Source organism: Portunus trituberculatus, chromosome 31 (assembly GCF_017591435.1).
Source record: "Portunus trituberculatus isolate SZX2019 chromosome 31, ASM1759143v1, whole genome shotgun sequence".
Classification (NCBI taxonomy): Eukaryota; Metazoa; Arthropoda; class Malacostraca; order Decapoda; family Portunidae; genus Portunus; species Portunus trituberculatus.
The window spans coordinates 2,104,460-2,126,621 of NC_059285.1; the positions used below are offsets into that span (position 1 = coordinate 2,104,460).

The 22,162-nt window shown below is 48.8% G+C and overlaps 1 protein-coding gene across 3 annotated transcripts in view; it reads left to right on the forward strand.

The window, feature by feature from the left end:
• Window positions 1-1,281: 1,281 nt before the first annotated feature.
• Window positions 1,282-22,162, forward strand: part of LOC123511562 (growth arrest-specific protein 1-like) — a 28,122-nt gene continuing 7,241 nt past the window's right edge. The window contains exons 1-5 of one of the 3 annotated variants that reach the window (XM_045267567.1): window positions 1,282-1,580; window positions 12,958-13,285; window positions 13,865-14,061; window positions 14,257-14,580; window positions 19,640-21,973. In XM_045267567.1, coding sequence (XP_045123502.1) covers window positions 12,971-13,285; window positions 13,865-14,061; window positions 14,257-14,580; window positions 19,640-19,643 — 840 coding nt within the window. In that variant the 5' untranslated portion in view covers window positions 1,282-1,580; window positions 12,958-12,970 and the 3' untranslated portion in view covers window positions 19,644-21,973. Of the gene's footprint in view, window positions 1,581-12,277; window positions 12,814-12,957; window positions 13,286-13,864; window positions 14,062-14,256; window positions 14,581-19,639; window positions 21,974-22,162 lie in introns of those variants that run through there. The other 2 variants (XR_006676870.1, XM_045267566.1) reach the window with 2 other exon arrangements.

Below are 22,162 nucleotides of genomic sequence, written 5' to 3' on the forward strand. Positions count from 1 at the left end.
AACGTATGGGGCGAGATGACGTGAGTTTGTGGGTGGGGAATGGGGGGAAGAGGGGAGAGAAGGGGAGGGGAGGAATGAGGAGGATGAGGGTGAGGAGAATGGGAGTGGGAAGGGAGGGGAGGGGATGCTGGGAATGTGCTGGGAAGGCGGAGAGGCGGCAGGGAGAGGGAAGGGGGTGTGGCATAGAGAGATAGAGAGGGAGGAGGAAGGAGGTTGAGAAGGGAGAGGTCTCGGTGATGGATGACAACCTTAGCTGGGTGGAGGTGGAGGTGGAGGTGGAAGAGGCCTGGTGAGGTGATGAGGTGAAAGGGGTGGTGATAGGAAGCGGGGAGGTGATGAGGGTGTGTGAGAGGCGAGGAGGAGGGAGCAGGGATGAGGGTGCGTGGGTCGAGACAAACAGACAAACGCTCGCACGGGCTGGGAGGCTGATGAAGTTGTCTTGAGATGAGAGGAGAGGGTGGGGGTGGACGGGACAGGGGAGGTGGTGGGAGAAGGGATGATGGTGGGAGTGGGAATGTCGAGGTGCCAGATACTCCTCTTCTTCCACCTTCAGCGCCCCATCCACCGCACCACATCCCACCCACCCACAGGACTCCAGCCGCCCTGCCCTGCCCCGCCCCTCGCACCCTGCCCCGCCGCCCCACACCCCCCTGCCTTCCTTCACCACCCTCACAATGCTATAAAAATAACCACGAGTGAGAATCCGAATGGTAGTGATGGTGGTGGAGTTTTTCTTTTTTTTTTGTTTTGGTTCCTCCCTCCCCCCCCGTCTCCCCATCTCCCTATTTCTCCCTCGAGGCAAATGGCAGCTCGCAGTGACCCGCCGGAACTATAACCCCGCTGTAATTCCCTGGCGATCCTAATTACAAATATTATGCGACAACAAAAGTACAGAGCAGATTCCTGGTAATGGTGGCCGTGGACGTGCTCGTGCCTCGCTGCTCCATGGCAAAAAGATAATTGCCTACCTGCAGGGGTGGGAAGGCTGGCCTGCGTGGCGGCGAGTGGCAACCTACATCAGATGGGAGGAGCCGCAGCCTGCCCTGAGGAGCGAGTTGCCTAGGGAGTTTCACATCAACAATTTAATTTTCACGTTTTTCTTCGTCCTCCATGTTAATCTCCTTATGAAAGGGGATGTGCAGGTAGTAAGGAAAGTTCCTGCTTAGTCTCCGCAGCCTGCGTGCTGCCCAGCGCGTCCTGCAGGGCAAGGAAATCCCATCATCGTCAGGCACTTCATTAGGTCGTGGCTGCGGCGAGGGTTGCTTACAATCATCCCTTACATCTTAATCTTCTCCCGCGCCTCAGTAGCGAACATCCCAGTGTTGGCATCTGACCTTCTTGTGAATTTCCTGCGAGTGTGTCGTGTGTGTGAGGACGGCAGGGACAGACCCGCACCCACACTGACGGAAGAGGAGGCAAGGCGTCTTCTGTAAGTCGCGACAAGAGGGACAGTAATAGTCTTGAAACAAAACACGCCTGACTCCAAACAGCATGGCACCGCATCCCTCGCTGAGCAGATAGCCGCGGCCTCATCCTTCTCTCCTTCCCTACGCCAGTGACCCGACCCACGTGAGCTGTAGGTGAGTGTATGGCACGGGCAGTGTACTCCATAGTGTAAGTGTCGGTGTTCTCATGTCAAAGTGAAGCGTGCCCGCGACGATTCATCACTGCCGCAGGAGTTCGTGAGTCCTCGGGTCACTCAGCTGTGGGAACATTAATCAGGGCGATGAATAATGCACTGGGTATGTAGCGAGCGAGTCCTGGGAAGTTCTTCATTTACCCAGTCGTCTTTTTTGATCGCGTCTTCCCCTCTAGCGTGTGTGACACCCTCTCCCTGCCGCTAAAAACAGACGGTGCAGGGCCGCCGCCGCACGCCTTCCACACGCTGCTCCTTCGGGAATCAAGATCACCAGTAGAAACATGACCTGAACTAACACAGCAGTAGTATTTCCCGCTATCTTGACATATCGGGCAAAGATAACGTGAGGGTAGGACTGGATAACATGTCCTGCACTAAGGCGGCGCGGCGGAGTGAGAGCAGGGCGCCACAACTCTCCCAAAAGACAGCTTAACCTTCTCCTTCGTTTGGATTGCGATAAACTCGAGGGATTAGGAAACAGTGACGGACAAGAGGGCTCTGTGTTGAGGCGGGCCGGGAGGGGACGAGGCAGGACGAGGGACGCAGGAGGGGGAGGGTCAGGGCCAGGCGGGGCGGAGCAGGGAGGGGAGGGAAGGGCGACCTCGCAAAGAACCGCCCGTCTATCAGTCCTGAACTTAATTTTATGGACTGTAAACTTTCGGCAGTGTTAAAAGAAGTAAAACAAGAGATGCTCTCTCTCTCTCTCTCTCTCTCTCTCTCTCTCTCTCTCTCTCTCTCTCTCTCTCTCTCTCTCACACGCACACACACACACACAACGCAACACGCACACACACCTGCACCACCATGACACTAAACCCCGGCCACCATAAAGATTTCAGCCATAAACTCTCTTGTGTACAGGAACGTCGCTTTTGTGCCGTACGCTGCGCCGCGCGAGGAGCAGGCGGCGGCTGAGGAGGAGGAGGAGGAGGAGGAGGAGGAGGAGGAGAAGGGGAGGCGACTTAGGGGGGCGGCGCATACAGGTGTCTTAAGCAAATTTCTCGCTTGGACCTTAATCTTGAAAAATTGAGGCACAAACTAACGGCGTAAGGAGGAGGAAGGAACGACGACGACTGCTAAACTGGAAGGAGGAAAGAAAACGGGAGGAGTAGAAGACCAAGGGGAGCTGCTGTCACCGCTACAGTTTCTGTTCGTTACTGATGAATACATTAATGTGTTTTGCGTGATTACCCAAGGAGAGATGCGTCCCTCCGATGCTGTGGCGGTGAATGAGGGACGCGGGAGGGTGGGCGGGTGCTGGGGCTTAGCGTGGGGAATAAGGGAAGGTATTAGCGAGGGCAGGAGATGAGTGGAGGATTAAAGGAAGGCATGGAGGAGGGGGACAGGCGAGGCGAGGGCTGGGTACTTAGTAGGGAAGGTGAGGTGAGGCAAAGGAAATAACAGGGACTAGGAATTGGAAGGGACGGGGCTAATGCAGGGGATGGAAGGGTGGAGTCGGAGAGAGAGAGAGAGAGAGAGAGAGAGAGAGAGAGAGAGAGAGAGACTATACCTTTCGCCGCTCCCAAGAAGTTATTACAAAACGATCTTCTTAGTAAACCAGCCGATGCAGTTCCGGCGGCGTCTTGAAGAACAAAATTCTCCGCTGATTCGTTTCATTCTTCTCCGACCGTGACTTTGACCACTCAGCAAACTGTTAGCAATAGGGATAAGGCCGCGCAGTACAAATAGCCGTAATATGCACACCGCATTGCTAAATCTAAGAAAAGGCACTGCATCTTCCGAATCACTGAGTATCAAATGTCCCGTTTTTCGTTATTGTTTCGAGACATTAGTGAACTGACCTGAAACTCATAATTGTGGTCTCATTGCCGTGTGTTTTCTCGTGTTGTCGCTGATGAGACAACTGCGTGCCATCATCAGTAGCAGCGGCAGCACTCAAAACTTCATGACGATGTTACACTGCTGAGACTTCCTAAAACAGTTACGAGAAGGTTGTTTTTGTTTTTCTGTATAAATTATGAACGAAAGATCTCAGTTTGACACGTTTCGGGATGGGCGAGAGAGAGAGAGAGAGAGAGAGAGAGAGAGAGAGAGAGAGAGAGAGAGAGAGAGAGAGAGTCTTCCCTCCCACACACATCTGCATCACAGTATCCTATCAGAGCAGGATCAGCAGTTCAGACAACATCCAAACGTTCCCAAGAAATTTCAAGACCACGGGTTTGTTGCACAGGCTGGCCACGGACGCACTACCTCGCAACCTGTAATATTCCTCCAACTAACAACGAAGCTACAGTACGGAGGCGTGTGATGACGATGGTGTGTGTTTCCAGTCATAGGCTAGTACTCTGAAACACTTTGCGCGCTCACCACGACGGTTATCTAAGGCTACTGAGATGATTAGCTGGGTTCTCAAGAGTGTTTCTCCAGTTGATGATGTAGAAATCTTATGTCACCGCAATCATTGAAATAATTCTAAAAACAACCCGTGTCACTTCAGCTATAGAAATTTTTGACATTAGCTGAGATGCGGCGCGGAAGTGTTTCAGAATAAGGTCCTTAGTGATGAGGCGAGACCAGAGCTACAGTGTGGTGGAGGATGAAAGAAATGCAACCCGTTATCAGGTTACTAGTGAAGTCGATATTGATCTTTGAACTTTCACTGCTATCGTCGCTCTTCGTTAATACTTGGAGCATTTTTTTCTTTTTATATATGAGAGAGGCACGGACCAAATACTTACACTAGTCATTCAGTCAATAAAAGAACAGGTAAATGAGTTCGCAGAAAAAAAGACCCACCGCGGATACCAATCTCTGGAGAACAAGGCGAGAAGGATGAACTAAAATGAAATGAGAAAAGAGTTGTAAAATAATTGCTTGCTCGGACACACGAAAGAAAACAGAGAATGGGAGGCTGATTGCGTCTTTTTGATATATGACACACCGACTTGACAGACTGTAAGGAAGTTGGTGTGATCTTTTATAATATTACAAGACTTTCAGAAGCGGGCTACAAATATAGACGTCTAATCCCTTCAGTACCATGACGCGTTTCCATATTCATTCCGCTTGCTATTTGGTGATTTTATACAACTTCAGTAACTTATGTTGGGATTGAAATAGTGAAGGCTCTGGTCATTAATCTTCTGACCTCCGTAGATCCTTCCTAATGTCAATAAAATGGTCTAATCGTATACAAATTTCAAGGAAAAAATGTGTCCCAGTACTGAAGAAATTAAATAATAATAATAAAAAAAAAAAACTGGAAACGTATCTGAACAGGGAAATGTCTAAGAGGAGAACAGACAAGAAGTGTGAAGGATGACTGTAATAGATTTAGCGTTCAGATTGTTAGTGCAGTCAAGAGGAAGCGTTGAAAATCAGACAAATTTAAGGAGAGCTTCTCTAGGTGGAGGTGTGTTGCATCATCCAGGACCCGCCACGTGTAGGCCTCCTGGCTCATTGTACACTGGTCATTGTATTTCCACTCCTGTGTATTAGTGTGACTTATCTAACGTCATGTAACGCGTCTATCATTACAAGCTTAACATTTCATTATTTTATTATTCTTCCCAGAGTAGAGCGAACGATAAAACAGTTAACGGATTGGGAACTAAACCAATTATCGTCAGCTGAACACTGCATTATATTTTTCTCCGCCTGATTTTTCCCTTTCGGATTTTAAAACTTACGAGGCGATGGATAAAAACCCGCATCCCATCTATCTGCCACTTCTTGTGCATCCCAGCGGCTCAAGGTGACTGGCGCCCACACCTTTTGACGCGTTGTATTACACCGCCGCACGTCCCGTCACTAAATTGGCGCGTTCGTCAGGTGGGTGTTTCCAGCCTGGCATCTACCATTACTGAGGCGGCCGGCCAGTCCCGTGCTTCATAAAAGGCGTGGTTTACGGGGCAGTATATCGAGACTGAAGGCCGGACTGAGTGCTGAGTTGAGAGAGAGAGAGAGAGAGAGAGAGAGAGCGCTGGCCAGATAAGGTATTGGTAAGGATGGACAGGAAGGCGGCAGGTGGTCGGGTTCAGCAGGGCCAAGGGGTGGAGAGGACAGGGATTACTTAGGCGGGCAGGAGATGCACGGACAGGCGGTGTGTTTTGGAGGGCGGCAGGAAGCGTCCGGCCCTCACTCCGCCTCATACGCTGCTCAGGTAATAGCAGAACCAGAAGCAACATGAACACCGTCATCTGAAACACCTCAGCGCTGCACTTCCGCTACTTTTAACCCCTTCAGTATCATGACGTGCTTTCATATCCATTCTGGTTATTATTTGGTGATTTTATACAGCTTCAGAAACTTATGTGGGGATTAAAATAGTGAAGACTCTGGCCATTAATCTTCTGACCTCCATAAACCTTTCCTAATGTCAATAAAATCGTGTAAGCATACCTAAGACTCGTGGTAAAATGCGTCCCAGTACTAAAGGGGGTTAAAAGACTCTAGTTGAAGTGATACAAGTTTGCAAAGTTTTTTTTTTATTCTAATGACAGATTGACAAAATTTTTACATTATGAGGAAAAAACAAATTTGAAAACCCGGCCAATCATCTCTGTGGCCCTTTGGAAAAACAGTCATGGTGAAAGAGCAAAGCTTTTCTGAATGGAGGCGTTATTCACGAAGTAAGCAATGTGGTGAAAAAAGGTATTTACTCTTTTCTTGCCTCTATAGACGCACAAACACAACACACGCCAAGACAAGATTGCTAACTTTCCACTTCTTCGGAACAGCGCCTCAAGAACAGTACTCATTTCGTTACACCAAGACAGAGTTTGGGAAGCGAAAAGACTGCGTGTATTTGCGCGATGATAGTAAGAAAGATGATGATAAGTAGTAGCGATAAGACTATACGTGAATTTGCGGAAGATAACAAAAAAGATGATGATTAGTAACAATGTAGTGATGATGGTGGAAGCAGTTATAAAAAAGGATTAGAAAAGGATAAGATAGAACAAATACATGTGTGTGTGTGTGTGTGTGTGTGTGTGTGTGTGTGTGTGTGTGTGTGTGTGTGTGTGCGTGTGTCATTCCTCACACACACACACACACACACACACACAATACATCAACCCTCCACGCACACAAACACCATCAAAGGCAGGCAAGGCAGGCGGGGAGGCAAGCTATGTGTGTGGCCACAATATCGAGAAATTATTTGTCAGACTAATAAAACTTAAGAAAAAAAAAAAAAGACCATCACTAGTCACAGGGAGGGATCTGAGGGCTGAGGTTGGCGGGGGACGGGGCCGTTTGGGGGGCTGTTGGAGGCGGGGAGAGGCGGGCCCCACATTCATCTATTCTGCAGCACATTATCAATATTGGCACGCCGCCGCTTTGCATTCGTCCGTCGCGTCGTGATGGATACGAGCGTAACTTTATTTAAACTTAATACGAATTTATGGTTGTCTGGCGAGGGGTGGTTGCAGTGTTAATCTAGAATGGTAGTGGGTTTAATTTATTCATTTATTATACACATTTATCTGGTTTCTTTTCTGTTCACTGTCTTATTTGCTATTTATTATTGTTGTTTTTATGGAGGTGACGAGAAAAGGCGCAACACATACGTATTAGTCACTGTTTAATTATTTTTAGGCAGGTGAGGTGAGTTTGGGCTGGGTGAGCTAGGGAAACTGGGCTGGATTTGTCAACCTTACCTAATCTCAGCTTTTTTTTTTCATCTTTTTCCCTGTGTTCTTTTTTCTCTCTTTCTGTGTATTTTTTTTTTCGTATGAGAGCCGCGGTCTCACGCCTAATTGAACCTAATTGAAGTTTTCAACATATGATCAAATTGAATTCGGTTTGTTTGGGTTAGATCAAATCATGAGGTTGGATTAGCATTATTTCGGTTAGGGCAAGGTGCACTGAATTTGTTAACCTAACGTGACCTAACCCAACCTATGCTAACCATCATAATTATGAACACGAGGTGGCTAACATACCTTTGTGTTTTCCTGTAGAGTAAACTATATGGAGTAAAGTACAGTACATTGGATTTGTTGACCTGACCTAATCTAACTTAATTAACCTAAAGTGTCCGAGAACACGAGGTGGCTTGTCTTCCTGTCATGCTGAGAAAAGTGTAGCTGTTGGGTGGCGCGACACAAGGTGGTCACAAATACCGGCGCACGCTGACGCAAAGAGCCTCTCACTGCTGAAGGGAAGCAACATGAAAAAACACACTCGCTAAATCAAACCTCCATTTAACCCTTTCAATGCTGAGCCACACTTTTACATTGAGATTTATTTACGATTAGACCATTTTATTGACATTAGGAAGGGTGTATGGAGGTCGAAAGATTAATGACCTGAGTCTTCACTATTTCAATCCCCCACATGAGTTTCTGAAGCTGTATGAAACCACGAAAAAGATAGAATGAATATGAAAAACGCGTCATGGCACTGAAGAGGTTACCCGAGTTTTGTTATTGGTTTTGTTGATTTAAAGTTATCTTATTTGATTTTGTAATACGTTTTCTTTACTTCATATCTCATTTTTTCCCATTTTCGTTCCTTTTCTTGCTTTTTACCCCTTTTTTCTGTTCTTTCTCTCTTCTTATTTCGTGTTTGCGCGTCGGTCGCACATCTCACCAACACCCGTCACCCAATACAATATGAGAGAGAGAGAGAGAGAGAGAGAGAGAGAGAGAGAGAGAGAGAGAGAGAGAGAAGGCGAAGAACAAGAACAAATGACGAAGAAGAAACAAGTGAAGGGACAAAAGATACAACGAGGCACCACACACACACACACACACACACACACACACACACACACACACACACACACAATAGACAACACTCCTATGATTATTCCCCCCTCTCAGACTCTCTATCTCTCCGGAGCGGCACCTAAGGGCGGGGCGGAGGTGCGGGCTGCGGCGAGGAGCGGGAGCGTGTGATAGGTGGTGGCCAGGCAATATTTCTGAGGTGTTGGCGGAGTGTGCCATCATCAGGCGGGCGGAGGGGGAGATGGCAGGCGGTGATAGCTGGCTGGCGGGGCGTGTGGGTAGCCAGTGTGGGGGGGATGACGGGGGGCTGAAGGCGGTAATAATGCAGTGAGTTGAAGGAGGGGGGCTGGGGAAGGGGCAGGGCAGTGTAGTGTTCGTGTGTTTGAAGGAATGAGTGTTAGTGGGTATTGAAAGGTCACAGGAAGGAAGGGGAGATATTGTTAGACAGTGTTCTGAATTGACGTCTCATCTCCACTGTTTTCAAAAGGCTCTAGTTGAAGAGACGCGGTTTTTTTAATGATATTTTTTACAGTTCTAATTACAGACTAGTAAGATTTTCACATTATTAACACGACAAGCACCATCGAGAACCGGGCTTATCATTTCCGTGGCGTCAAAAAAATGAGAGAGAGAGAGAGAGAGAGAGAGAGAGAAATGCATAGGAAGGTAAGAAGTGAAGACAAAAGGAAGGAAAAATATGAAAGCCAGGAAGAAAAGACAGCAAAGAGAGGAAGGAAGGAGAAGTAAGATGGAGGGAAGAGGTGATGTAGGAATGTAAGCAAAATTATGGAAAGATGAAAAAAAGGAGCGATAAATAGGCAAAAAAAAAAAAAAAAGTTGATATAGAAACAAAAAAAAGACAAAAGGGGAATAGTGGAGACAAAGAAGAATAAAAAAATAGGTAAGGAAAAAAGGTGGACATAGGAATAGAAAGAAAGAGATAAGAGAAAAGAGAAAGAAATGAAGGCAAGCGAAACTAACAGGTGAGAGGTGGAAACGGAAGAGACGAAAGGAAAGGTAAAAAAAAAAAGAAAAGATGAAAAAAAATTACAGGTGGTAGATAAGATGTGTGTGTGTGTGTGTGTGTGTGTGTGTGTGTGTGTGTGTGTGTGTTGGGGAATGTTTCTAGGGAGATGGGGGGAAGGGGGTGATGTGGGTATGGGCTGCAGGCGGGGGGTGGGCGTGGGGCGGCTGTAAGTCATCGCAGGGCGGCGCCACACCCACGGTAGGGACAGGTGCGGCCACAGGTGATAACAGGTATACTGGTTACCAGTCGAGAGAGAGAGAGAGAGAGAGAGAGAGAGAGAGAGAGAGAGAGAGAGAGAGAGAGAGAGAGATGAACACCTATCTAATCAAACGTAACGCAAGATTTATATTCGCTACCACTCATTACCTTCCTCCGTCTTAGCCAGGTGTGCTTATTATGCCTCGCTAGCACCTTGTTAACACTCCTTTCCTGACAGGTGCGAGAGACTGTGAGGCAGAGCGGCTGAGTCTTTGTCTCTCTCTCACTCCTCCATCTCCCTCTCTCTCTCTCTAAGTCAATAAAAAAACACCGCAATATTCTCCGCTGCTACCTGTCCAGTTGTTCCATATATGTAAAATTCCTGCTTGGTGAGAAATCTTTTACGGCGCTTCAGTCTGTCATTATCTCCTTCATGCGAATTCCGCCGGGGTATAATTTGCATTCAAGTAACAGCCCGAGATTTTTTGCGCATTATATCAACCCGTAAAATTTGCTTATGAATTATATGCGCGGTTTATCATGTTAGGTTTGTTAAGGAGGCTGTGCTGGTGAAGTGTGCGCGAGTTATGCTGCGGAGGAACGGTGTTTGTGGTAGGATCCGCTGGCTGTAGGGAAAGGAAAGAAAGGAAACGTTGAAAATACGTAAGGGTGTTTAGGAGAAAAAAATGGTTGTTTGTTGTGAAGGTTGTTCAGGTGAAGTGCGAGTCATTCTGCTGAGGAAGGATGTTGTGGAAAGAAAAGTGAAAACAAAAGTTACGAGTATTTGGAAAAGATAAAGCGTTGTTCAGGAGTGTGTTCAGGCAAATGACGAGTGTTGTGGTGTGGTGGAGGGTAACAAAGTGGAGGGTAAGAAAGGCCAATCAACGAATAAACGCGAAGGACGTTTCAACATGATGGACTTGGTTTGGAATTTGGAACTGGAGAATCACTCTTGAAGACCCCGCTGGTCATCTCTGTGGCTTTGGAAAATAGTCATGGTGAGAGACCAAGGTGTTTTTGAATACGGACTGTAACTCTTTCAATACTGAGACGTATTTTTATCTTAATTTTTGGGTATGATTAGACGATTTTATTTGCATTAGGAAGGGTCTATGGATGGAGGTCATAGTGTCCTCAGACAGCGGTGTGACACACACTGTTCGGCTGAGGAAGTGCTGGGACGGGGCGGCTTTCACACACTAAATATAAATCGTCCCCAGGTTTGAGGGAGAGATGACAGAGTTAAGGCGGCGGCTCGTCCATCTGGCGCTGTTAAGTGCAATGTTGAAATCATATTCTCGCCGTCAGACGTATCGTTATCAGATCACCGACAACCATGTCATTATCAGATAAAAAGTGACACACGAGATCAGTGCAAGTAAAAAATATCATGTTTATCATTCGCTGAGGTGTGTCCGCACTGCATGGCGCCGTCGAGCTGTGATCCCCGCCGCACCTCTTGGGTCATTAGGCCAACCACGAGCTGTGAGAGGAAAGAGGCCGAGGCCTGAACGAGGCACTTGTACGTGTAGCCCTACACGAGACGGCCTGCACGTGGTAGGGGCTCATCTACTCAGTCCAAGGAAAGTGAACACTAAATTTCATTGAGAAAACTTTTTCCATGAACGCGATTGGCTTGAGGCAGGATTCGTCAAAGAAATTGTTGCTTGTGAAATTTTTTTTTCACGGCAAATTAAAATATGTTGAAAATACATTAGTAATATTGTACAAAATATAAATAATGTTGTGTACTGCAGTGATGTAGAAGTTTTGGTGCCACGGTGACAGCATACTTGATTAATATTTTGATGCGGCAACGGAAACACGGTTTCCTCTAGGAAATGTTCCCTCTGTGTGATTTCTCGACACACTAAGACCAAACACCACGACTATATGCGCCTCTAATGCGACTCCAGGTAAGCAGCAAGGTTACGGGTTGGGAGTAACTTTCAGTAGCAAGATAGCGGTCACTGACCTGCCATGCCCGAGAGGCCATCATGCAATCATTGACAGTCACGCACGAACACGAAACAAACACTCACGGCACAATGATTTTTTTTACGTATAGTGGCAGTAACCGCGGCAGCGTCCTGGTTTGTTCAGACTCCAGTTGGTGTTCTCTAGGCCGTGCTGTGAGGTGGGGTGGGGATCATCATCATACCGAGGCCTTGGTGCATTCAGGATTCTTTCTGCATCACGAATGCCGTGAGTCAGGAGGCTGAGCGTTCCTGCGTGCTTGACTGGAGTGTTGTCCCCACACACCCTCACAACGCCACAATGGTGCTATGGCGCACCAATGAATACATTCTCAAGCATTACCCGTATCCAAGAGGGAAGTGGTAGCTCCTTTCCGTGGCCCTTCAGCAAGACCTTCGCCTCCAGACCAAAAATATAACTGACCCACCAGCTCGGCCTGACCTCAATGCTGCTTCCCGACCCCTGCCCCTCTTGTCCCCTACCCCGCCTCCTCCCCTGTAGCCCAACCTGCCCCTCCTCTCAGCCGTCCTCCCTGCTCCCCACCCCCTTCTCACACCACGCACTGGGCTGGGTCACTCGCAGCTTTCGCTCCTTAAAATAAGACAACGCAGAGGCCCGTTGGCGGCCCTCACACGAAGTGCCACCAACATCGCCACCAAAAGCAACACCGCCACCTACAGTAACACCAACACGACCTCAAACAAATATATGTTAGCGACAGCATTGCTGCCGACGCCGCCGCCGCCACCGCCACCACCACCGCCACCATCACTACCACTACCACCACCACCATCACCATGCTGGTCCTGCCGCCACGCAAACTGAAGTCTCGCACCGCGCCTCAGGTGCATCGATGTGACCAGTTAAGTTTCCATTCCTCGAGATCAGCGCAGCAACAATGACGCAGAAATAAAGCCAGCAGCACACAATGGTGACCAGCGCCGCCATTTCCTGGTGATCAGAGCGCGGAGAAGTATCATGATGGAGACAAAAGGAAAGAAGAGACACGGCAGCAACACGGGCCCTTGGTGCAGCGGTGGCACGTCCATTCACAGGCCGTTCACGCTCCACCTCACATTCCACACAGCGGCACGTGACTGTTCCGCTTCTCTGGGCCTGCCACGCCGCGGCGGCCACCTGTGCGTCCAGCGCGGGGTGTTTATCATATGTAGCTTTGGGTTACGTGTGTGAGAGAAAAGCCGGGACTCCGCACCTCACCACCCCATCACCCGGCAGACTCCCAGCGTGCCGGGGCAAGAGGGAGGTGCTCGCATCATGTAAGTGGTAGTGATGAAGTCACCAATTCTGACGCAAATATAAACTATAACACCAAAAAATGTAAATGGTGTGTGTGTGTGTGTGTGTGTGTGTGTGTGTGTGTGTGTGTCCGGTATATAACCCGCGTGTGCCTTGTTCCTCAGGCAGAGAGGCGGCATGCGGCAGGACGCCGTGGTGTGGCCTTGGGTGGTGGCGTGGGCGGCGGTGGCTAACGTGGCGGTGGGCGGCGGGGAGCAGAACACCACCACCTCTCGGCCCACGTCCATGATGCCCACGCCCGCGGCCACGCCCATGACGTGTGAGGACGCTCGCATCAAGTGTGCACTGCGGGAGGGCTGTGGCATGGCGCTGCAAAACTACATGCTGGGCTGCGCTGACCTCATCTCTGGCAAGAGCGCGGAGTGTGACCCCTACTGCAGGAACTCCCTCATCGCCCTCACCTCCACCGAGGAGGGGCACGCCCTTATGGATGTGAGTGTGTTGGGGACGGGGGTGGGGAGGGGCTGTCTTGCTCTTTGTTCTGGTTTATAGGACTGGTATATGTGATAGCCTTCCCCCCCTCCTCCTCTCTCTCTCTCTCTCTCTCTCTCTCTCTCTCTCTCTCTCTCTCTCTCTCTCTCTCGTCATTTTCCCATGTTTCGTGGTTTGTACTGTATCTTTTCTTTTTTCATAATCTCATTCTGTCTAAGTAAGTCTTTTTATTACTATTTATTCACTTTTTTTGTTTAGTTCATTAGTATTTCTTCACCATGGCACGTCTTCCTCAAAACTGTCACTTATAAAGTCTTGCTTCGTTTGTGAACCTTCCTTCCACAGCAAACTATCTTCCTTAACTTAAACAGCCATTAACCCAGACACACACATCCGTTTAGTCAATCTCTTACTTTCTCACTCACTGCTCACTCACTCACCTGTCCAGTTCACTCGCTCATTCATCCACGATTAATTTCTTGCTTCCCTCCTTACTCTCGAGTTTACTTGTGCTACATTTACTTAATCTGCTCCTATTACACTCCTGTGCGTGACCCGCCCCTCGTGCCCTCTCCACAGTGTGTGTGTAGCGACGACTACTGCCGGGAAAGCAAGCAGCGGGTGGAGGTGTGCCGCGTGGAGGTGCTGCGGGCCAATGCTAACTCCACGGTGGTCACCTGCAGCGTGGCGCACTGGATCTGCTCCGCCGACACCCTCTGCTCCACCGCCATCACCTACTATGACCGATATTGCCGCAAGATGTTCCTGGGCAAAGAGTGAGTGTTGGCCTGACCTGATGTGACCTGACCTTGTATCACTAAACCAAGTCTAACTTATCTATCATGCCCAACCTGCACCCCTCAGTCCCTTAGCCTGCTTTCCTCATGCATGCATAACCTCCGACTTTCCCTCCTCCTCTCTCCTCCCCCAACACCGTGTCTCCCTGCTCAGCCCCCTCCGGCCTCCCACAGGTGCAGTTTCCGGTGCAACAACAGCCTGGGTATCCTGCAGCGCCAGGCCAAGGCGGCCAAGCTGGCCAGCTGCACGTGTGACGGCACAGAGCCCTTCGACTGTGAGGGCATCAAGAACAACACGGCGCGGTTGTGCTTCCCCCACTGGGAGAAGGCGGCGGAGGAGGAGCAGGACCTAGAAGAGGAGGAGGAAAGAACGAACCAGGTGGATACATCGGGGGCGACGACCCACTCCCTCAGCGGCTTGGGGGTCGGCATTGACAGGGGCACGCTTTGGACAGCTCAACTCCCACTGCTGCTACTGCTGCTCCTGACGCCAGCACGGTGAGGCCAAGACTTTGCCGGCTATTATAGCCATAGGGAACAGACCGCAGGGCGACCACTGGGAGCCAGGTTGTGGGGAGGGAAGGGTGATCGGAGAGAAGGGCTCAGGGGGCAGGGGACCAAGGCCGTTGGGGGGGAGGGAGGGGAGAACCAGTACGAATTGATTGACTGTTTAATGTCGGCCTGAGTGGACTGTGTGGCGCTACAGAAAACTTCAGGGGCAGGCTGCATGAAGGGGGCAGGGGGAGGGGCGGGGCGCGAGATGACACGGGGCTATTCGGGGCGCGTGGTGGGTGGCGCGGCACGGCGACACTATATATACGGAACTGTGTGCACGCGTGAGGGGGGGAGGGAGGGGACGAAGTGCACAATGGCCTCTCAGTATTAAAGATGTGTGTGTGTGTGTGTGTGTGTGTGTGTGTGTGTGTGTGTGTGTGTTGGAATGGAAGGCTGAAGGGAGGAAGAGGAAGAGGGAGAAGAGGAGGAGCACGTGGTGGTAGAAGATAAATGACAGGAGGAGGAGGAGGAGGAGGAGGAGGAGGAAGAGGAGGAGGAGGAGGGGAAGAAGAAGAGGAGGAGGAGAAGGAGGAGGGGAAGAAGAGGAGGAGGAGGGGGAAGAGGAAGAGGAGGAGAGGTATTGGCAGTGACAGGACATCATAATATATTTTGCCCACACACACACACACACACACACACACACACACACAATAAATCGGAGCCAAAACGAGCAATGCAGTGAGAGAAGATAGGAGGAGGAGGAGGAGGAGGGAGGCAAGAGTGAGGTAATTTCTCCCTCCCTTCCTTCCTTACACTCGTGATAATATGTAACGCGACAGACCTCACCTGACACTCTCTCTCTCTCTCTCTCTCTCTCTCTCTCTCTCTCTCTCTCTCTCTCTCTCTCTCTCTCTCTCTCTCGCACCTGGTCCTCATCCCTCTCATCGCTTACCTCTTCTTCCTTCCCTCCACTTCTTCCCTGCCTCTCCTCTTCCCTCTCCCTCCTCTCTTCCCTCTCCCTCTCCAACTCCCTCCCTCTCTCACCCGCCCCGCCCCGCCCCGTTCCTCAGATAATTGCCTTCACAGCTTCACCTAAGAGTAATTTCCCCGCACCAGCTGTTGGGAAGGTGATGTCACGTGTGTCGGGGAGGGAAGAGGGAGGGGAGACGGAAACGACAGGTGTTCAGTTCTGGGGAAGGGAAGGGAAGGGAAGGGAAGGGAAGGGAAGGGAAGAAGGAAGGGAAGGAAGAAGGAATATAGAACTTATGAAATATCTTTTACTTGTGATATTTATATATTTCTTTCTTTTATTTATGTGTTTTGATAGTTGTAGTTCGGTTGTTACTTCCGCTCCTCTTCTTCTTCTTCTTCCTCCTCCTCCTCCTCCTCCTCCTCCTCCTCCTCCTCCTCCTCCTCCTACTACTACTACTACTACTACTACTACTACTGGAACACTCACTCGACCGGTCTTCACTTCACTCCTCTTCTTCCTCATTTTTCTCCTCCTCCTCCTCCACTTCGTCCTCTCCACTCATGCCAAACTGTCTTCTAAGGGTTAACACCTCAGCTGCTGATGCTGATGATGATTGTTCTTCCTTTGTGTTTTCCATCGCTTCTCTGCAACAAGAAAGACCTCAGAATTTTCCCAATGTCCCGCTGCTATGCCTCCTCCTCCTCCTCCTCCTCCTCCAAACACCGCTGCAGGGCACTGGAAGGAGGTTCAGGCATGGCCGCGAGGGATAGAAGTACGTGTGTGTGTGTGTGTGTGTGTGTGTGTGTGTGTGTGTGTGTGTGTGTGTGTGTGTCACCGCAGAGCCACTATGCCGCCCTCCTCCTGTTGTTGTTGCTGCTGCTGCTGCCGCTGTGCCCTTGTTGGGTGTGGCTGGGCATGGCGAGACACAGACGAAGGGCGGAGCAGAGACGAGCATTGAGTAATGATAATAATAATAATAATAATAATAATGATAATAATAATAATGGTAGGTAGTATAACACTGTAAGGTGCCAAAGATAACCTGACGAAGGAATGCTTTAGTCAGGAGGAAGGGTCGCGTGGTTTTCTTAGCTGTGTGCGCGCCTCGTGTTTCCTTGCATGAATCACTGCCCACCAAACACACACACACACACACACACACACACACACACACACATCAATATACTATCACAAAACACCTCAAACACACACACCAAACGGAGAAACACACCAATATCCATCATACAGTCTTCCTCCTCGCCTTTTCGACCCCCACCCCGGCACTCTCCTTCACCACCTCCCTTTCACCAACCACCTCAGAACTTTCGCCTCCTGTAATTCCGTGCCCCTCGTGCCCCATTCCGTGCCTCCTCTTCCAATGCCCTTCCCTTTCCCACCACCACTTCTCCCTACCACCACCATCACAACCCATTACCCATTGCCCTTCTGTTCATCTTACCTGCCTTAATCTGTCATCTGTCACCTGTCACCTATTTCTTTTCCTCTTCTAGAAAAAAATGGTTGATCTTTCTCTTCCTCCTCCTCCTTCTCCTCCTCCTCCTCTTCTTCTTCTTCTTCTTCCTCTTCCCACTCTTCCTCTTCTTCCTGTACTATTCCATCTCCATCATATAGTTACAATAATTAGTTTGTTAGATAATATTCACTTCCCAAACAGTCATGCCAGGTACTACAGGTCTGTTGCTGTCTGGCTGTCCTTGGTTATATATACTCTACATGCTTTATTTCCTGTTGATTCTCGTTTCTCTCTCTCTCTCTCTCTCTCTCTCTCTCTCTCTCTCTCTCTCTCTCTCTCTCTCTCTCTCTGGTTCAGTGGCCAGGGTTGATGACCTTTTCTGACCGCATGAATCTTTTTAAGGGGCAAACTTGTGACCTCTGGTGGTGGTGGTGGTGGTGGTGGTATTGTGTCGTAAGGTTAGTATTGAGGTTGTTGAGTCTGATGGTGGTGGTGGTGGTAGTGGTGGTATTAGAGAGTTATGTGTATGGGGCAGAAAGAGTGGTGGTGGTGGTGGTGGTGGTGGTAAAAAAGTATGGGTGAAATTTTGAAGATACAATGATACAATCTCTCCCTCTCTCTCTCTCTCTCTCTCTCTCTCTCTCTCTCTCTCTCTCTCTCTCTCTCTGCTCCTTATACCTCACATCCATTCCAACCACCACTCCCTTACCTCCTCCTCCTCCCTACACCATGCCCAGCCCTCCCTCACTTCTCCCATCCTCACCCCTCGACCCTCCTCCTCCTCCTCCTCCTCCCTACTTCTCCATTGTGTCGCCACGGTCCACTGCTTGCGAGAGAGAGAGAGAGAGAGAGAGAGAGAGAGAGAGAGAGAGAGAGAGAGAGAGAGAGAGAGAGAGAGTTTTCACCCCTGCCTCCTCACATGACTAAAACCTTCACACATACAGTACATGTGATAATCGAAGCAACATTTTAAGCAACGCAGTTTTCAGAAACGCCGCTCTAACGAAAACATGGAAAACTGAAAAGAAAAATGTTAAAAGTCAAAGAAATCGTAAAAAAACAACACTTTCAAACACACACACACACACACACACACACGCGGTAGCTCAGTGGTTAGAGCGCTGGCTTCACAAGCCAGAGGACCGGGGTTCGATTCCCCGGCCGGGTGGAGATATTTGGGTGTCTCCTTTCACGTGTATCCCCTGTTCACCTAGCAGTGAGTAGGTACGGGATGTAAATCGAGGAGTTGTGACCTTGTTGTCCCGGTGTGTGGTGTGTGCCTGGTCTCAGGCCTATCCGAAGATCGGAAATAATGAGCTCTGAGCTCGTTCCGTAGGGTAACGTCTGGCTGTCTCGTCAGAGACTGCAGCAGATCAAACAGTGAAACACCTGCACGTGTTTCCTTCTCCACCAACACACTACGCATAGACACACAACACTCTACCACTATAACTCACATTTATAGTACCTCCACTATACTCCATCTACCCTTCCACCTACTCCTCCTCCTCCTCCTCCTCCTTTCCATCCCAGTCCCATTTCCTCCCCTCCCTTCCTCTTCCTTTACATCCCATCCCATCCCCTCCCCTCCCCTCCCTTCCTCTCTTCCCCGCTCAACAGACAATATACAACGCTGCAAATCAGAGTCTTTTCCCTTAATGTAAACTGGTAGCTCTGTTGTTCTATTATTATTATTATTATTATTATTATTATGCTTAGGTCAGTGTATAGTTGATTTTTAGCTTGATGTGCTTGTGTTATCGCCAGTGAAAATTTTACTTTATGTAGTTATTATTTTTTTTTCGACAATTGGTGGTTCGGCTGGTGTGCGTTAGTGAAACCGAACACGATCTTATGTTTCCTCCTATGTTGTGCTTAGTTTCCCGCACTGTATGTTGAAATTTACCAGCCTAACGAGGACTTAAAAAAGACTTGAAACTGTTGGAAATCGGCACACACACACACACACACACACACACACACACACACGTTGGTTGTTGTTTTCCTAGTAATTTGTAGAGGTGTGTGGCAACCAAGAACCAGGAGGGGAGGAGGAGGAGGAGGAGGAGGAGGTAGAAATTGGCTCTTTCGCTGTACTGCCGGAGGGGGTCGAGTCTCTCACCTCCCGCACTCAGAGAGGCTTGATGTCTTATTCAGCGCAGGGACGGGGAGAGGGAGCGGGAGAGGGAGAGGGAGAAGGACAAGGGGAGGGAAAGGGATGATGAGAGGAAGGAGGGAGAGTATTGGCAGCAGAGAAAATGGAAGAAGGGTAATATTAATCTCAGTTATGATTTCTAAGTATAAGGCTTTAAAATTAGAAGTTTGTTTTCCTCCTCCTCCTCTTCCTCTTCTTCCTCGTCACTATCTTCCTTCCCCTCTTTCTTTACTTCGTTTTCTTCCTATCTTACAGTATAACAGCTCATGAGAGAGAGAGAGAGAGAGAGAGAGAGAGAGAGAGAGAGGTGCGAAGCTGTAAAGTGGAGGCAAATGTGACAAAAGTTTGAGTCAATTTATTTTTTGTTAGCATATCTAAACTGTTACCCACGTTCTCTCTCTCTCTCTCTCTCTCTCTCTCTCTCTCTCTAAGTAACCTCCAACCCACCTTTTCACTGCAGGTAGCCGAGGTGGTGAAAGGAGAGATGAGGAGCCAGAGATCACCACCACTACTACCATCACCATAGCCACCACCACCACCACCACAGCCACCACCGGGATCAGCGCGCCGTCCAACACTCACACACACTCATGGGACGTTTAAGAACAAGGGCACACGAAGACAGGACATGGCGCGCAGTGATGATTGATAGTGACGGTTGTGACGGCTTGATGACTCTGTACATTGTCTGTAGGGATGACGTGACCAGCCACCGTGTTCCTCCCGCCGTGGCTGTGGTCGCACTAAGGTTGTGATACTCAGAAGGCGGTACTCCGAAACGCACCACGACTGTTTTCCGAAGCTACAAAGATGATAAGGCGGGTTCTCATGAGTGTTTCTCCTTTTGATAATATAGAAATCTTGTTAATGCGTCACTAGAACTATAATATCACTAAAACTACAAAAGCCAGTTGTGTGTCATGGAGATGCAGCGCGGAAGTGTTTCAGAATATGATTCCAGTTTGACCGCCTTCCATCACGTCAGAACCTTGCCGCGACACCACTCGAATCCAGAGCTCAATGTGGAAGTATAGTGGACCTTGGAAATGTGGAGTGAGTTTTTTTTTCTCTGTCCACCTTCCATCCAGTGTGAAAATAAGTGGATGTGATAAAACTTGGAAATGTGTAGTGGGTGTTTTTTGCATCCCGCTCCATTCAATGTGAAGATTATAAACAAGATGGAAAGAAGCTTCGAACACAACTTTCTTTTCGTTAATTTGACCAGCGGAAAGACTGGCTGCAAGTTTACAAAGAGTGACATTTTATCTATTTATTTTTTTCTTATTTACTTGGTCCAGTTAAAAGACTCGTTTCATTCTTCGAAAATGTGGAGTGACTTTTTTTTCAGTTCCATTGTGTAATCAAAAGGACCCTTTGCTGAGGTGTGTGTGTGTGTGTGTGTGTGTGTGTGTGTGTGTGTGTGATTACAGGTAAATGTGTGAAGTTGTACAGGTGTTTTGTGGTTGGTTTGGTTATAGCTTTGTATGTGTGTTCTATATTACTGTAGTGTGTGTGTGTGTGTGTGTGTGATGTGGAGCGTATGTTATTGTGTGCGCGTGTGTCGAACCAGCCAAACTAGGTACTTAGGGCACTGCCTGTACTTATCCCTCCGCGCTGCTGCACCTCAACCCTGGAGTGACCTGTCCTAACCGTGGGCAGCAGGGAGTGACCTGAGGGAATTCTCATGTCAAGGAAAGTGTGTGGGGGGGAGGTAGCGCCGCACGGTAAATACGCGTTGCAAGTGTAGCGGAAGACAGGCTTACAGTCACTCTCCAAATCAAAAACAATGCAATGAGCCATGCAGTCGTACACGAAATATTATAACTCCAAACTAAATTAATGCAGAAAATGAGAGAGAGAGAGAGAGAGAGAGAGAGAGAGAGAGAGAGAGAGTCATGACTGTAATGACTGAACAAGTATCAGCCAGCCAGTAGTTACAAGCTCCGTCCGCAGAATTAACCCAAGGATGAACTGCTGTACTTAATCTACTGGTCTACCTTGAGCTGTCCCTGCCTACCTCCATCCCGTCCCGTCTCGTCCCACCCTTTCCCAATTCCGCCTCTCCCGTACGCGGAACCCAAGAATCAAAACGGAAAAAAGCAGCAGGCGGTCCTTATAAGTACACGAACGGCCTGGCTACGTACTTTCCTTCCTGTGGCTAAGGAACTTCAATAACTTAACTGAGAAATATTGAAAGACGTCAGCTTGTGTGTATCAGTGAGAGGGCTCAAGAGTTTATGCCATGTTACTTCCTTCTTTCTTCACTCATTTCTCTCCCACAAGTTTCTTTTTTTTAGTTTTCTTCCATTACCTCCTTTTCCACCTTTCTCCCTAGCCTAGAGTAATTAAGCCATCACCTCCATTGCCTAAACTCTTCCCTATCTACATTTTTTCCTCCCCCTTTCTCTTCTTTCGTTCATTTTTCCCCTTTTATCCATTTCCACCATCTTCCTTCCCTTTTTCGTTCACCCCATCTACTCTCACTCACTTTTCATCCTATCACCGCACCTGTCCGCCCTGTCACTGCTGTAGAAGGCCGCTACAGAAGGCACATTAGAGGGAACATATTAGTGAACAATAGTACGAGGACACGTAAAGATGAACAAGCACACACACACACACACACACACACACGACTAATCACATTCCATTGGCAAATAATGGAGTTTTTAAGAGTGTGTGTGTGTGTGTGTGTGTGTGTGTGTTAGAGCTCCTATCCCCTCCTCTCTCCTTTCCTCCCACCCCAACAAACGGATTGCTGTATATAATAGTGCAATAAATGATTTTTTTTTAAGTTTGGATTTTTCATTACCATTCCCTTAATGACAATGCTGTTGCTGCTGCTGCTGCTGCTGCTGCTGCTGCTGCTGCTACTGCTGCCGCCACTTGTCTGCCGCGCTGCTGTCTCAACGCCCCGGCACTCTCGCGGCGGCCCAGGAGGTAACACGGAGGTCTGCCCAAGGATGTGGGTGCCCTTAAGGCA